Source organism: Chanos chanos, chromosome 6, assembly GCF_902362185.1.
Source record: "Chanos chanos chromosome 6, fChaCha1.1, whole genome shotgun sequence".
Lineage (NCBI taxonomy): Eukaryota > Metazoa > Chordata > Actinopteri > Gonorynchiformes > Chanidae > Chanos > Chanos chanos.
In genome coordinates this window covers 13,008,625-13,022,720 of record NC_044500.1, presented here as the reverse complement: position 1 = coordinate 13,022,720, position 14,096 = coordinate 13,008,625, and the positions used below count along the sequence as shown (strand labels likewise).

General features: G+C 41.7%; 1 protein-coding gene across 4 annotated transcripts in view; it reads left to right on the top strand.

The window, feature by feature from the left end:
* The window catches only part of stx1a (syntaxin 1A (brain)), a 60,005-nt gene that overhangs the window by 1,179 nt on the left and 44,730 nt on the right, over positions 1–14,096 (top strand). For all 4 annotated transcript variants that reach the window (XR_004025395.1, XM_030778589.1, XM_030778590.1 and 1 more), the window contains exon 2: positions 12,047–12,112. Coding sequence is in view for 3 of the 4 variants with exons in the window: in XM_030778589.1 (XP_030634449.1) it covers positions 12,047–12,112 (66 nt within the window). In the remaining variant the exon portion in view is untranslated. The remainder of the gene's footprint in view (positions 1–12,046; positions 12,113–14,096) is intronic.

Below are 14,096 nucleotides of genomic sequence, written 5' to 3'. Positions count from 1 at the left end.
ACCGAGAGGCTGAGAGAGGATTTAGGGTCGACTGTATCTCAGCACTTTCGCCGTAAGAGAGAAAAGCAACCTTTTATAGATTTTAAAATTTCAAATTCAATACCAAATACTTCAGTGTGATGAATATTGAATTAAAAGGTTCTGTAAAGCCACCTATCCAGCTTGTAAAAATCATTCCGTCGTTAATGAACACCGAAGACACTATTTTTAACCCCAAATCATATTCAGTCACCACAATTTGCAGAATCGATATAGCGTACACTCTAATGATAATGATTTTGGTCTCGTCGGCTTTGCATACATGAAATTGACGGTTACTATATAAAAACTGGGGACCGGACTTCGGGTTTAATCCCAGGTGGATGTTGTGCTGGCCGTTCAATGGAACAAAATAATGAATCTCGATCACCTCTTCCATACATGGCCATCCAGAGAAGTTCAGACTTAGAGCTAGAGTACAATATTCTAAACATACGCTACGATGTACTTCTCTGGCGATTTGGGGTGTATGTTTGTCTAAATCTGCATCAACTCCATGTCCTTCACTCCGGAGTAGCCAAAATTCACTTTGGCGAGTCACAGTTCAACCTTGAAAGTTTTCGAATACGTTCACTGTTGTTGTTCTACGGCACCCTTAAGGCCATATAAATCATTGACAAGACTGGCATTTTATCTCGCAATGATAAGGGGGTAAAACAGTGTGATGTTGGCCTTTAGGAGCTTTAACTCCGTGGGCTCTGTGCCATATTGATTTTGGAAATGACAGTGTGACTAATTTTTTTCTGTTGTGCTGTTCATTTTCATGCCCAGCAGTCTATTGACTGTTTTCGGCAGAGGTTATTAGCTCAGTATCTCACTCTGACCTCAGCCATGAGCTCACACAAAGCCTTAGTACAAAAGTCACTTCCCCTGAATGTCTGTGCATGTGTGTCTGTGTGTTTGTTTGTGTGTGAGTGTGTCTGTGTCTGTGTGTGGTTTAAAGGGGGGCGCTGGGGGGTATATTTAAGTGTGTGGGTGACAGGAGTCAGAATGATAGAAGGGGCGTTCACTTGTTCCTCCCTTTATGTGTGTGTGTGTGTGTGTGTGTGTGTGGGAGGGGAAGAGGGCATGTAACCTTAGGTCTCAGAGGAAAAGGAAAATGTTGCTGAGGCACTGTCAGCTCTAAATAAGGTGTGAGAAACGTAGAGAGAGAGGAGGGAACATGGTGGTGTAATTTGGGTAAGGCTCTCTGGATGAATCAGCCTCTGGGGTAAAATTGACTTGCCCTCCCTCATATGAGATCCCCTGCTCCATAATCTGTCATACACAGTGGAAATGAGAGAATGAGACAACCTCTGAGAGTTGAAGTGACACACAATGTTTCAGGGAGAAACACAGAATTTGTGTGTGTGTGTGTGTGTGTGCCTCCTGGAAAAAAAGGGAAGAAAATTTGCAGTGAGAGATTGTCTGTAAGGAAAAATGAGATGGGGGGGGGGGGGGGGCTTCCATTTTGTGTTCAGAGTTCTGTTTCATTTCCCATCACCTTTGTATGTCCTTGTTCCAATACTGTTCAAGTGGTCTTCAAAATCTTTCTCCAGTGCAGTACTGAACATGAGGGAAAAAAGGGTAAGAACCTTATACAGTGAGATTGATGGTAAAAAAAAAAGTGGCTATCTATTGGGCTCTGTTAAACAGGTGAAAGAGGTCTGTGTTTCTGTGTGTGTGTGTGTGTTTGTGTTGAACACAGAGGAAAAAAGAGATGCTAATATTTGCTTTAGAAACATGCGGAGGTTCTCCTCCAAACATGACTCAGGTTGACAAAGCCTTTCAGTGTCCGTGGTGAACATCTGTCCACGACGACTTCCATTTACCTTTATTCATTAGTTCCTGTTTTGAAACTGTCAGCGGCTTTGACTGACAATGGTAGCGTGGCCCCTCGGGTTAGGCTCTCAGTGCGCCTGCTAACAGATGGCGGAAATATGATGGTGTCAGTCACCCATACATCACTATGATAGAAATAGATATATTTCATAAAACAAACCTCAGTTAATTTACCACCTGTTCTTTTTTTTTTATCTTCGGTGAGATGGGAATATCCTCATGACACTCTTCTCTTCTCTTCTCTTCTCTTCTCTTCTCTTCTCTTCTCTTCTCTTCTCTTCTCTTCTCTTCTCTTCTCTTCTCTTCTCTTCTCTTCCCCACTTTTAAACAAGCCCTTGTGTCATGATGAATAACAGTCTACACAAAGCTTCTAACAGAGTCACCGCTCTCACTGGTCTTAGAGTGACACATTAACTAATAGCATGACTGTAGAGCGTTGAACCAGCAGTTGTAACTCCATGTCACTGCTACCTTTTTCATTAACCTAATCATATCTGAAAAAAACAGCGTCAGCGAGGGGGAAGATCATGCCTGCTCTGGTAAATGGGATATTACAGTCATCAGTTACCCAGCTGATAATATCATTGATAGTACCATTATTACTGAGGTCAGGTTACTGCTATGAAGAGCTCTCGAAGAAGGCTGTTAAAGGGGTTATCCCACTCCCTGAGTATATGGTGTCACTTGTGAACTAAGTGTTTGACACCAACAGAAATGAATTTGTGGCTTATAGAAAGTCCCTCCATTATTTATTAAATTTGCCTCGCGCTTATTCCAGCAAAACGACCATGCAGCGTGAGCGGAGGCACGTTGGTTTGGGTTCACCCTGAATTACTTTGCACGGCACGCGCTCGTGCAAGCTCTCGTCGTCATATACATCATGTTAATGAAGCAGAAAATGAGTGTGAATGTTTTGATACACTCTCAAGATGCTCATCTGTCTTTGATATTAGAGTCGTAGATGCTTGATTTTTCCAAACACCTGCTGTTGTTTGGTCTTTAGTGTTTGCACAGTGCTGTTTTTCAGCCTGTGAATGGATTTGGGCGATGATTTGTGACTACACCTACACGTACTATTACGTGATTGCCATCAGATCTCACCGGATGTAATTGTTCCTTGCTTTACATGCCTATAACTACTGTCATGCTGAGATGTGGCAAAGTGTGAAAAAGGACATTTCATTTGGTAGTTAGTCACATGTTTAATATCTACATTATCTCAGAGGACAATAAAAGGTGTTTTCTCAGTTAGACAGACAGTTTTTTAGTTTGTCAGATGTTAAAATGTTAATTTGTTTTATTTCAAGGCAGATAGGAGGGTATTTAAATGTTAATTGGTTTTGTTCCCAGGTGCGGTGCAAAAAAAAAAGAAAATGAAGAGCATGTTGATGCTATATGTGGTGTGGCGCTGTCTTCTTATGATTTTATTAACTTTGATCAACAGCTGTCGAATTAACTCTTGGAATCAACTCAACCATCAACGACTGTCATTTGCCATTAGCTCAACAATATTAATGTACAAATAAGGTGTCGCGTATATCTGTGAAAATGTGAATTATGTATGTAGATAGCAGAGTATCCACCATGCCACTACTCTGATGGCTAAAGTGAGTGCAATGATATCTTATAAATATAGAACATGGTTTCAGTTATACATTCTAAAATATGTTCTTTTTGCGTGTGTGTGTGTGTTTACCTTGAGTCTGTCTAGCACTGTGTCTGTTCTTTTGAAGTTCATCCATCCTCTGCCACAAACCTCTGGTCTCCTCCCATATGAAGGTCAATTCCTGCTTGGAGCTGCTGAACATAGTTATCGTCTAAGCATCTCTAAGGCAGCACTCTTCTGTCCTTTCACATTATTTTCTCTATATTTATAATCATGTTTGGTGAAGGTTTAGACATACTTCGGTCAAATAGTTGGGACACCCACCGCCCACACACACACACACACACCTTTTAACCAATAATACAGTCTTGTGTACAGTCAATAATACAACACGCTCCTCTTTATACTGGGCTTATAATATGTATACGAAGGCCTGTTAGCAGACATCCATATAAGTAAAATGTGATAGATCACTAGTTGTTTGAAGAATGCACTAGTCAAAAAAGAGATAGCAGTGTAGTTGTGTAAGTTAGTAGAATTATTTGCAGTATTGCGCTGTGTCACAGCTAATAAGCCATTATCATTGTACGCTTTTGTATACGCTGTCTGTGTATAATTTGATGTTTTGTTATCAGAGAAAAGTTTTATAGCTACTGCGCTTTTTTTTTTTTTTTTTTTAATGGGAATGTCAAAGTTTTAGGGTAGATTTTTCAGAAAAGCAAAAACAAAAAGTGAATTAAAATGCTGTGAATATTGAACCAGATAATTACAAGTGTGGCATTGTAATTGTTGCCCGTTTGTGCTGCTTTGCGGGTAATGGGATTTGCTTTTTTTATCGTTACTGCTAATTTTGCCAAAGGTAGATTTTTATTACACATAATGAATGCCAAGAGAAACTGAATGTGCTCTTTGCTCCAGCGGCGAGTACTTTTTCTGGTGTTTTCCTGGTGTTTACACAAAGTCTCCAGCGTTACGTTTCTGCCGTATGAATTGATTTTGGACAGAAACTCAACAATCATCTGCTGTTAGCACTGACTGCACCGTGACCCAGTTAGTATCAGAGAAGCCATTCTTCAGTTCACACCGAGGTCAGCAGCAGATCTCAAGTTAAACTTTTATGACCAATTTTTTTTGTAAACACGGATAAAGCCATGTTCAGGATGAAAAGATTTTCAAAGGCCAAAACCCATTTACAGTGAAATTTATTCCACAAAAAAAACTTTATGCCCAGAAAACCAAACCAAACTTTTGAGCATTTAAGTGAATAAAACATAAAAATCTTCAAAGGGATTTAGTAATGTAAATGTAGAATCCCATAGCCCTGGTTAATATGAATATTATTTCAAACTGAAGGCCAGTCACAGTCACACACTACATTTTTTTAAAAACAATATTTCAACTGTGGCTTCTCTTTGAACTGAAAAAAAATGTATGACTAATGTCTTGTGATTGGCTGGTGAAGTGACTGGCACGTCTCACATTGAAGCCAAAGTGACACCGACAGCGTGACGTAGAGAGAGTTTATGAGCACTGTGTTGATTGATGGAGCTGTAAATGCTTTAGTTAGTGCTCTCCCCTCTCTCTCTCTCGCTCTCCCTCTCTACCCCCCCCCCTCTCTCTGTCTCTGGATAAGGACAACAGTTCCCTGTAATTGGGTTTTGGGCTCATCGGCAGTGTCACTGTGCCTCGCGGCTGGTCCGTGAGACGGCGTGAATATTTTTGCAGAGAGAGAGAGAGAGAGAGCGAGGAGAGGAGAGGAGGTGACAGCACGTCATTCTCTCTGTGCCTGCTATCTGTCATTATGGCTCACTGGAGGCTTCATGACATTTTCCTCAGACTCAGGCCACAGTACCACTGAGAGAGGAGAAAAAAACCAAGCCCTGGGCAACAGAAGCAGAGTAGTGGAGACAGCACACCAGGGCACATCTGAAATGGACAAAAAAAAAAAAATGGACTGTCAGGCCACTTTTGATAACATTTTATGTTCGTTAGTGTGTGTGTGTGTGTGTTTTAAGGAATGTTTGTTGTAGCTTTTTAATTTTTTTTTATTTCACATAACACAATACAAAAAAGGGGCAACTTGATAGGTACGGTTTAATGTTTTACTGTGAAGAGTGCTTTTACATAAACTGATTTAAGACTGGAACTATCTGTTTAGTGAATGTCCACTTGCCATTTATTACCAACACACACTAGAATGTCCCGTGCATTGCATATTTTTGAAAATTTACAAATTTCTTTGGAGCTTTCTTACCTGAAGTGTTACAGGAGTGTCTTATCCATGTAAAGAGGTACGTTGTACTTGACGTTTAACGTGTGAACAGACTCATGAGAGAATTTAAGAAAAGGTGAGCGTGTAGGACATGAAGGAAAAAAATTGAGGAGAGTGAGATATAAAGGAGAGAAAGAGAAAAAAGAAAATGATTAAAGTGAAGCTGAGAGGGAGAAGAAGAAGGAAGGGTGGGGGGGGGCACAGGTAACTGAGTCCATGTTGTGTGGGCTGTGTGCCGTAATAAGATTGTGTGCAACAGAGCTGAATCTGGAGGCGCTTTCCTCCTCCCCGCTGTCTGTTGTCTCTTTCAAAGCAAAGACAAGGACAAGAAGGAGAAGAGAGGGGAGTATGTAAGAAGAGAAACAAAGAGTGGGTAAAAGAGAGCCGGACGAATTGAAACAAAGGAAGAATGTTAAGGTTAAGACAGAGACAGCCGCTGAGACGAGAGCGAAGAGCGGAGCGATGGGACGGCGGCGCAGCATCGAGCGAACAAAGAGAGAACGAACAGAAGTTTTATTCAGCACTTTCACTCTGAGAGGTTCTCCTCTCACTTTCTTTCTCTCTCTCTCTCTCTCTCTCTCTCTCTCTCTCTCTCTCCCAAACACACACTGAGAAACACACAGGCACACTCAAGTACACACCATCCAAATGGCTCTGCAGGTGAGCAGTGAGTGCTGTCTGGTGTGTTAAGTGCCCCTATGCTGTTGCTCCCACTCAGTGATGGCTGAGCTGAACCTGCCAGCGTGTTCAGCTCCTCTCAACTCAGCTTCCACAACTTTTCTTGTCTTTATATTTTCCCTCTGCGTCGCTTGGAAGAACGCGCAGTCCTCCCTTTCCCAAGAGAAAGCAGAAAGAGGAGAATTTGGAAAAAAAAAAAATCTGTGTTTCAGCCAGCAAACTGTCAAAGAGGCTTCCAGAAAAACCTTATCTCTGCATTTCGAAGAGTTTTACATCTGGATTGCATCAACCTGTACGGACTCTAGTGCTTAACGCTGTCTGAACAGCTCACAGAGGTCTTATTCAGACAGACAATTGCTCATTATCTCCTTCCAAAAGAAAGGAAGCTCTGCTCAGATACTGAGGTAATAACAGAAAATCTAAAAAGCAAGGCAATAACATTCTCAGCGTCAGTTCTTAAGGCTAAGGTGAATTTGGAAATGGGGTAGAGGTTGAATTTATCCTACAGTATTTTTTTTAGTTTGTTTGCGGGGCACTGTAACCAGTTATGCCACAGTGTGAATTGCAAGCACAGGTAAAATAGCATGGTTTACACTGCAGCTCTGGTGTCAACGTGCTGAAAATGCATAACAGAAATACTTGTGGTGGTTATTATGATGTCATGAATAATGCACTAGACTACCAGAAAACTGTTGAAGCCCTTTGAAGATTGAGACTTTGTCCTAATGGGTTCACAAGGTTTCTTCACAAATAAAAAGATCCTGTCAGAAATGTCATCATTCTTTCATAATTTTTGAGGACCTCCCTCAATTACCCTATTCTGAGGTGAATGGAACAGTGATTAGACCCATTTGCCTTTGACAGTGATACGCTAAACGTGGAGCAATCATTTGACTCCACTGAGGTTTCATTCAAGTGGAGATCCTGGACTGGAGCTGCTTCACTGATTCAGGTTTCCTTATATTTGATACTGATATCCTTTGGTTTCTGAGTTTGAATCCCAATTTAGTACCATACTCAGCTCATTATATCAACAAGAGTTCGAAAAACAGTTTCAACTGAGTTACATCATTTTTATCACAAACACAGAATAAAAAAAACATACTACAAGATATGCCGTCATTTAGATATACCGATTTCAGGAACCTGCTGGTGAGAGTCCTGAAATTTTCCTTTGGTCGATAAAAATCACCATTAGTTGACTGATGATTCTCTGTCCCATGGGTGTAGCATGTGGTTAGAGGGTGAAACGTCCAATCTTTAAACACAAACACAAATGTGGGAAAGGCAGTATGTGGTTAGACACACACACACACACACACGCACACACATGTGCAGAGATTATGAAAGGATAGTCAGTGGCCTGTCCTTCACCCTGGCCACCAGCCCCATCACAAACCTTGCACTCTAACATTCTCTATCTGTTTACCTGCCCCACCCATCCCCCTCGTCCTCTGACTGAAGAGGAAACAGGGCAAACAGAGGGGGCCGTCCTCGCTAAGAATGATCTTTTTTTAAAACATTTCACAGTCAGAGGCTTTATGCAGTCAGTTAATCGATATGAATGAAACCACAAAGTCCCCTTTATCCTTGCCATATTTTAGCGTTGGTTCAATGGAAGTTAGACTCCAGGAGATGCAATGTTTTTGTGCTTATTCGGCGAAAAGGTCTGCCTGTGTCAAAATATCCGATGAAACTAAAATGGTGAACCACATTTACAGTGAAATTTTCAACCAGTGGCTTGATCTTTCATTCTGCCAAGACTCTATAGTATTGCTCTGTATATTGCTTATGCTCTAGAGATGTGGTAATAAGGATCACTAAGAGAGAGCGAGATTAGATAAAAGGAGAGAGGGAGAAAAAATGAAATGGAGTATTTTTTTTCTCAAAGCTTCACTATTTGATGAAAAGATTATACTAATCTTAATATGAAATCTGACACCCTGTCCGTAACACTGATAGAGAGCTGATTTGATTACTATTCATTACGACCATGCCTTTCTGTTAAGGGAAAGTGAGTGTGCGTATGTGCAAATGCAGTGTGTTTAAAGCCAAGTCACATGGATCTCCGTAATCTTTAGCGGGGCCCCTGTTGTCTTATTGAAAATTGTTTTAATGTCGAATGTCACCACGTGGAAATCAAAGCGTTTGCGGATCTCTGTCACTCCCTCTCCCGTTCTCCTTGGCTGCTCTCAGAGGTGCTGATATCCTCTCTGACACTTCCAGTGTAATCTGCACTTAAAAGACTAGCCTTCCACAGCGTTTCCTTCAATCTCTTTCGACATCGTTCTCCCAGGATTTGCGTTTCATTTTCCTCTGCAGTTCGGATTCATCATCGTAACGTCCTTATGGCATAACGCCTAGGCTGATTACAGACGACGGAAAGTTGAGCAGTGCCCTTTTTTTTTTCTTTTTTTTTTTCTCACAGAGCGAACCGAGCCTTCCCTCTAGACCAAAGACTGTGAACTTACTCTACCCGCCAGAGGAGAGAAACTGTGGTGGGGTCGTGACCTCACCGTGTCCCCAGGCTTTTCCTGACCTGTGTAGGCACTTCTGGTCTCAGCAGGGAATGCACAGCGCCACAGTGAATAATGATCCTTCTGAAGTCGGGTTATATATGACTGAATAACAGTCAGCTTTCTCTGATCTGGCTCACTGCGGGGCTTCTTAGGACTCCTGCTGGGCCTTCTCTCCAGGCTGAATGAAGCACCATGGGCACGCATGAAGCGATCTTGGGAGCTCCAAACTCCTCTGGAGGTTACCTTGTGTTCTGCCCAACTACTTGCCATTTTGGCCTTATTAGGAACTGATGTCCAGGGGAGAGAGGCCACATGTCCTCCAAACAAACCTAGCGCTCAGATTAATGCTGGTCTCACTGCCTTTTGTGGTGCCTTCCTGTGGATTTGTAACATTCTTATTTGGTCTTTCTATCATTGGTACTTTTTATTATACAATAGTTTCTTTTTTTTGTTTTGGGTTTTTTTTTTTTCAAACACATTGCTGAAGAGAGAAACTAAAACGTACTGCCCAAGAAAACAGGAAAGTTTATCAGGCCATAAACATAATTTAAGCCATCAATTTTTATTGCTAAAGTAGGCATGGCAGGTTAAAAACTGGATTTTCCCTGGCTGACTAGAGCTGGTACCACTTAAATGCTCCTCTTCGGCTCAGTGCTTTGGCTTGTAATTTGAAACCACCTGAGGTAGGGGGTGACTCATTTAGCTTCTATAATTCAAAGTAAGCCAGATCCTTTTAGGGTCTTATATTTGGCATGAATCTGGCAATTGGTTGATAAACAAATTATACTCATGATTTGAGGGTTTTTTTTTTCTGTGACACAAAATGGATCTGACTGAAGTTTGTTTTTCAATTTTCCTTCTTGTTGGGCGCTGTAATGGCAGCAGACGCTGGCAGGAGGATCGTCGGAGTCTAGATTTGTCTATTAAACATATCTTTAGCATAACAAGAAGTGCAAAATCCATTTCAGGCTCGGTTTAGTGCAAAATGAGCTAATAATGACAGACTGGGGTTGAGTTTTTAGCTCAGAGGCAGGCCGCTCTGTCGGAGAGATAAGCTTTGACAGTTAGCAGATTGTCAGTCGAGACCGCAGTAATCTCTTCTCCACAGCATGTAAAGCTCATTACGTTTAGGCTCCAGCCATCCTCTCCTCCGATAAAAACATGCTAAGCTCGAAGCTAACATTTGATTAGCATCGCTAAGACGCGGGTCTGGGCGCGTCTGACAATGCAACAGACGTAAATCAGAGTGTCAAAGCTACACCTCTAAGAATCCACATCTTTCCTACATATATGCACATTTCTGATTCTATAGTTAGTGAAGTGTGGTTGATGTCATGGATCCGGTTCTGTTCCTCAACATAACGTGGCAGCGACATATTTGAAAAATATTTGTGATAAATGTGTATTTGATCCTGCACACAAGAGGCATGACATTTGTTGAAACTGTTTTTTTTGTTTGTTTGTTTTTTTTTAGTGCCACTGGCATGTCACTTTTGATCATTCATTATTTTTGTTTGTTTGTTTGTTTGTTTCTGCATTTCAATCTTGCATGTAGTTTATGGGTATATAAAGTATTAGAAAGTAGACTACTTCTATTCACCTTTTCATTTCACCTTCTTTTACAACAACAACAAAAAAAAGGTTGATTATCAGTTTGAATTGTCTGGGAAATTTAAAGTGAGTCATCCACAGTTGCTTAAGTGTTGACAAGGATAATGGCACCACTTACGCCTCTCTCTCTGTGGTGAAATTGAATTAGGTGGAATGGGAATAAGTGGGCTTCTGGTGTGATGGATATGTCTATATTGATTAAGGAGATTCCCAGTCAAAACCGAGTGCATTTCAGTGTGATTCAACTTCCACTTAGATCTGGGTGCAATGTCAGTTTGGATTCTTGGCAAAATTTCAGGAAAGCCTTTTGTTTGTGTGTTTGTGTGTGTGTGTGTGTGTGTGTGTGTGTGTAAAAAGACCAAAAGTTTGCAAGAAATAAGTAACAGAAATAACAACTGTCACCCCCCCCCCCCCAATCATAGGTAATTCAATGGGAAGTGTTGGGGGGGGGGGGCGGCACGGTGGCGCAGTGGGTAGCGCTGTTGCCTCACAGCAAGAAGGTTTCGGGTTCGGTTCCCGGCCGGGTGCTCAGGGTCCTTTCTGTGTGGAGTTTGCATGTTCTCCCCGTGTCTGCGTGGGTTTCCTCCGGGAGCTCCGGTTTCCTCCCACAGTCCAAAGACATGCAGGTCAGGTGAATTGGAGACACTAAATTGCCCTTAGGTATGAATGTGTGTGTGAGTGTGTTTGTCTGTGTGTCTGCCCTGCGATGGACTGGCGACCTGTCCAGGGTGTTTCCCCGCCTTTCGCCCTATGTGCGCTGGGATAGGCTCCAGCACCCCCCGCGACCCTAATCAGGATAAGCGGCTTAGATAATGAGATGAGTGAGTGAGTGAGTGAGTGAGTGAGTGTTGGGGGGGGGTGGCTTCCTAGTATTTCCTTTGTAGTTTTGTACTTTCTTTTTTGGGCATATATAGATTATACAGGGAGAAACAAAAAAAGAAAGGGCTTCCCAGTATCTTGGTTTTTTTGCTTGTCGGCCTCTCTGTGTCTTGATTGAATAACAGCCTGCTAATCACTTGACCCGCTGTGCTAATCAATGCTGAGTGCAGCTCTAATGACTCTGAGACCATAATTCTTCATCAGCTAGGTGAAGAGCCAAAACCAGCAACCATCATTTCATCTCTCCGTCTTACTGGAGCATTGCGACTAGAATGAGGCCTGTGTGGATAATAGAACTTCTATGACACAAAATGTTACATTTGTTTTGTAGAACACTTTTATACATCCCCTGGGACAGAACTGAAATAAATGCATTACTTTTCAATTTTTCCTTTTTCTAAAAATATAATAGCAGTCCACAGAAAATCAAAATATCTTATACAACTTGTAGTGTCCTGTAACCTGTCCTTTTTAACAATTTTGAGCACTGTTATGTGTGTATTTATTTATTTATTTTAACTAAATGTGATACATGGTGGCTTGTGGAATGCTATTATAACCCTGATTTGTAGCTACATGTTTTCTCATAAATTTGTTGTATGTGTGTCTTTCTCTCCACAGGGCAAGGAATCTGAGGAGGAAGATGTGACCATAGAGAAAGGATTCATGGATGAGTTCTTTGAGCAGGTAAGATGAAAATATCACCCAATGCATCCTGGTCCCTTTTCCATGTCCTGTGTCCATTCTCTGGCATACCCCATGGTCTGTATCTCCTAACCATATGCACAGGCTTTAGTGGAAGCAGAGGTTCCCAAGTATGTCCAAATGGCAAAACACACACAGAAACACACACACACACACACACACACACACACACACACACACACACACACACACACACAACTGCACTCTTGCAGTTACAGCTGTGTAATGGAGTGTTTAAATTTGGGCAGTTCTACTTCCTCTTCCTTACTGTGGGCTGGAAAAATAACTCAGTGTTTGCTCTATGCCAAGGAGACATATCTCATTCTAATTTTATTTGGCGGATTCACAGAGGGATTCCACAGAGAAACATCTCAAAATTGGATCGGGCGCGTCAGTAAAGGTCCTGAATGATTCCAAAAAGAGATTTCGTGTTCTGTGTGAAAATCATTGCCTGGTAATGATTTTTTTTTTCCTCAGGCAAACTTGTTTACAGTTAGAGTCTACTCAATACTTAAAAAAACACTTGGAACGTTTTGTTATTGATAATGTTGGTGGATAGTTGAGAATGTTTTGAGAGAAAAATACGCTTTCATGGAAGCTGAAATGCATCAACTATATCCATCAATACTACTGTGTCCTTTCTTTAAGATTTACACACATCACCGCTGTAGTGTTCATAAGTCACCCATTGAATCAATGTAAACCTATAAAAATGATGTTGTATGGTTTTATATTTTAGGACCCGACTTATTGATTTTAAAAATAAGGGAATTCTGGCTCTTCAGCCGTAAATATTGAAACATGTTTAAGATGCTAGAGTGTCCTTCCTGAGAATTTGGCAAGGCCTTCACACGTAATTCCACAGTGATCTGGTTTTGATTACACTTCACATCACAGAGGAGGATCAGACAGTGAAATCCATAATATAGCAACACTAGATTACATCCATCATGCTGTGTGGTTAATCTGGATTGTTTCATTCATCTGTAATTCTGTGTGTGTGTGTGTGTGTGTGTCTGGCTTTCCAAAACTTGTGGGAATCACATATCCCCATTAGATAATGAATATCTGAAAAAGCTAAGGAGAAATGATGCACACCCAAACCTGTGAACACAACAGTGTAATAGAATGTTTTTGTTGTGGTTAGGGTCAAGATTAGGGTTAGGCCAACATGTTCTCATTCCCAACTCGTCAAATCCGGCGGTGTGGTCGGTGGCCCTACGCTTCTAACTATGACACTCTAGGTACCCCTCCAGCATCAGTTTTGCACATGCAGGGCTATCCAACAGATATCAATGGGGCAGTTTTGTTATCCCCAAGGCGGACATACTAAAATTGTCGCATCTCGGAGGCGACAGCGCTAACCACTGCTCCGCCATGCCATATGCCCATGCTAGCCTTTTCAAAATCCCACTCCTGTTTTTAGGTAAGACCCTTCCCTTATTTTTGAGTCCACTTGGCCTCTGAACAGTTCTCAGTTGCATTGGCAGTTCAGTGGTAGAATTCTGCCTGCCAACATCATAGTTAGGCATATGAATCCTCAGTGACACCAATCTGGAACCCAGAAAATCCCCAGTAGTATAGTAAGATAGGCTTACTCTGGATGTGTGTGTGTGTGTGTGTGTGTGTTCACATCTAACACGATTATATATGCTAATATAATGATAAAGAGGGCAGACTCCATGTCTGGTTGCGTCCAAGCAGCGTTGTGCTGAGTGGGATGTGTTCAGGCAGTATTGTGTTGAGTAGGGAGTGAGAGGTGATCGTCTTTAAGCTCGTCTCCGTCTTTGATCATGGCTCATTTGGAGAGACTCGCCTCTCTTCGCTCAATCAGTCTGAGACTTCCAAATTAGAGTGTCAGTGAATCCAACTGTCATGTCAAAGTACCCTTTACACACACACACACACACGCACACACACACACACACACACTCGCACATTTTCTCTCCACCTCAACACAAACCAT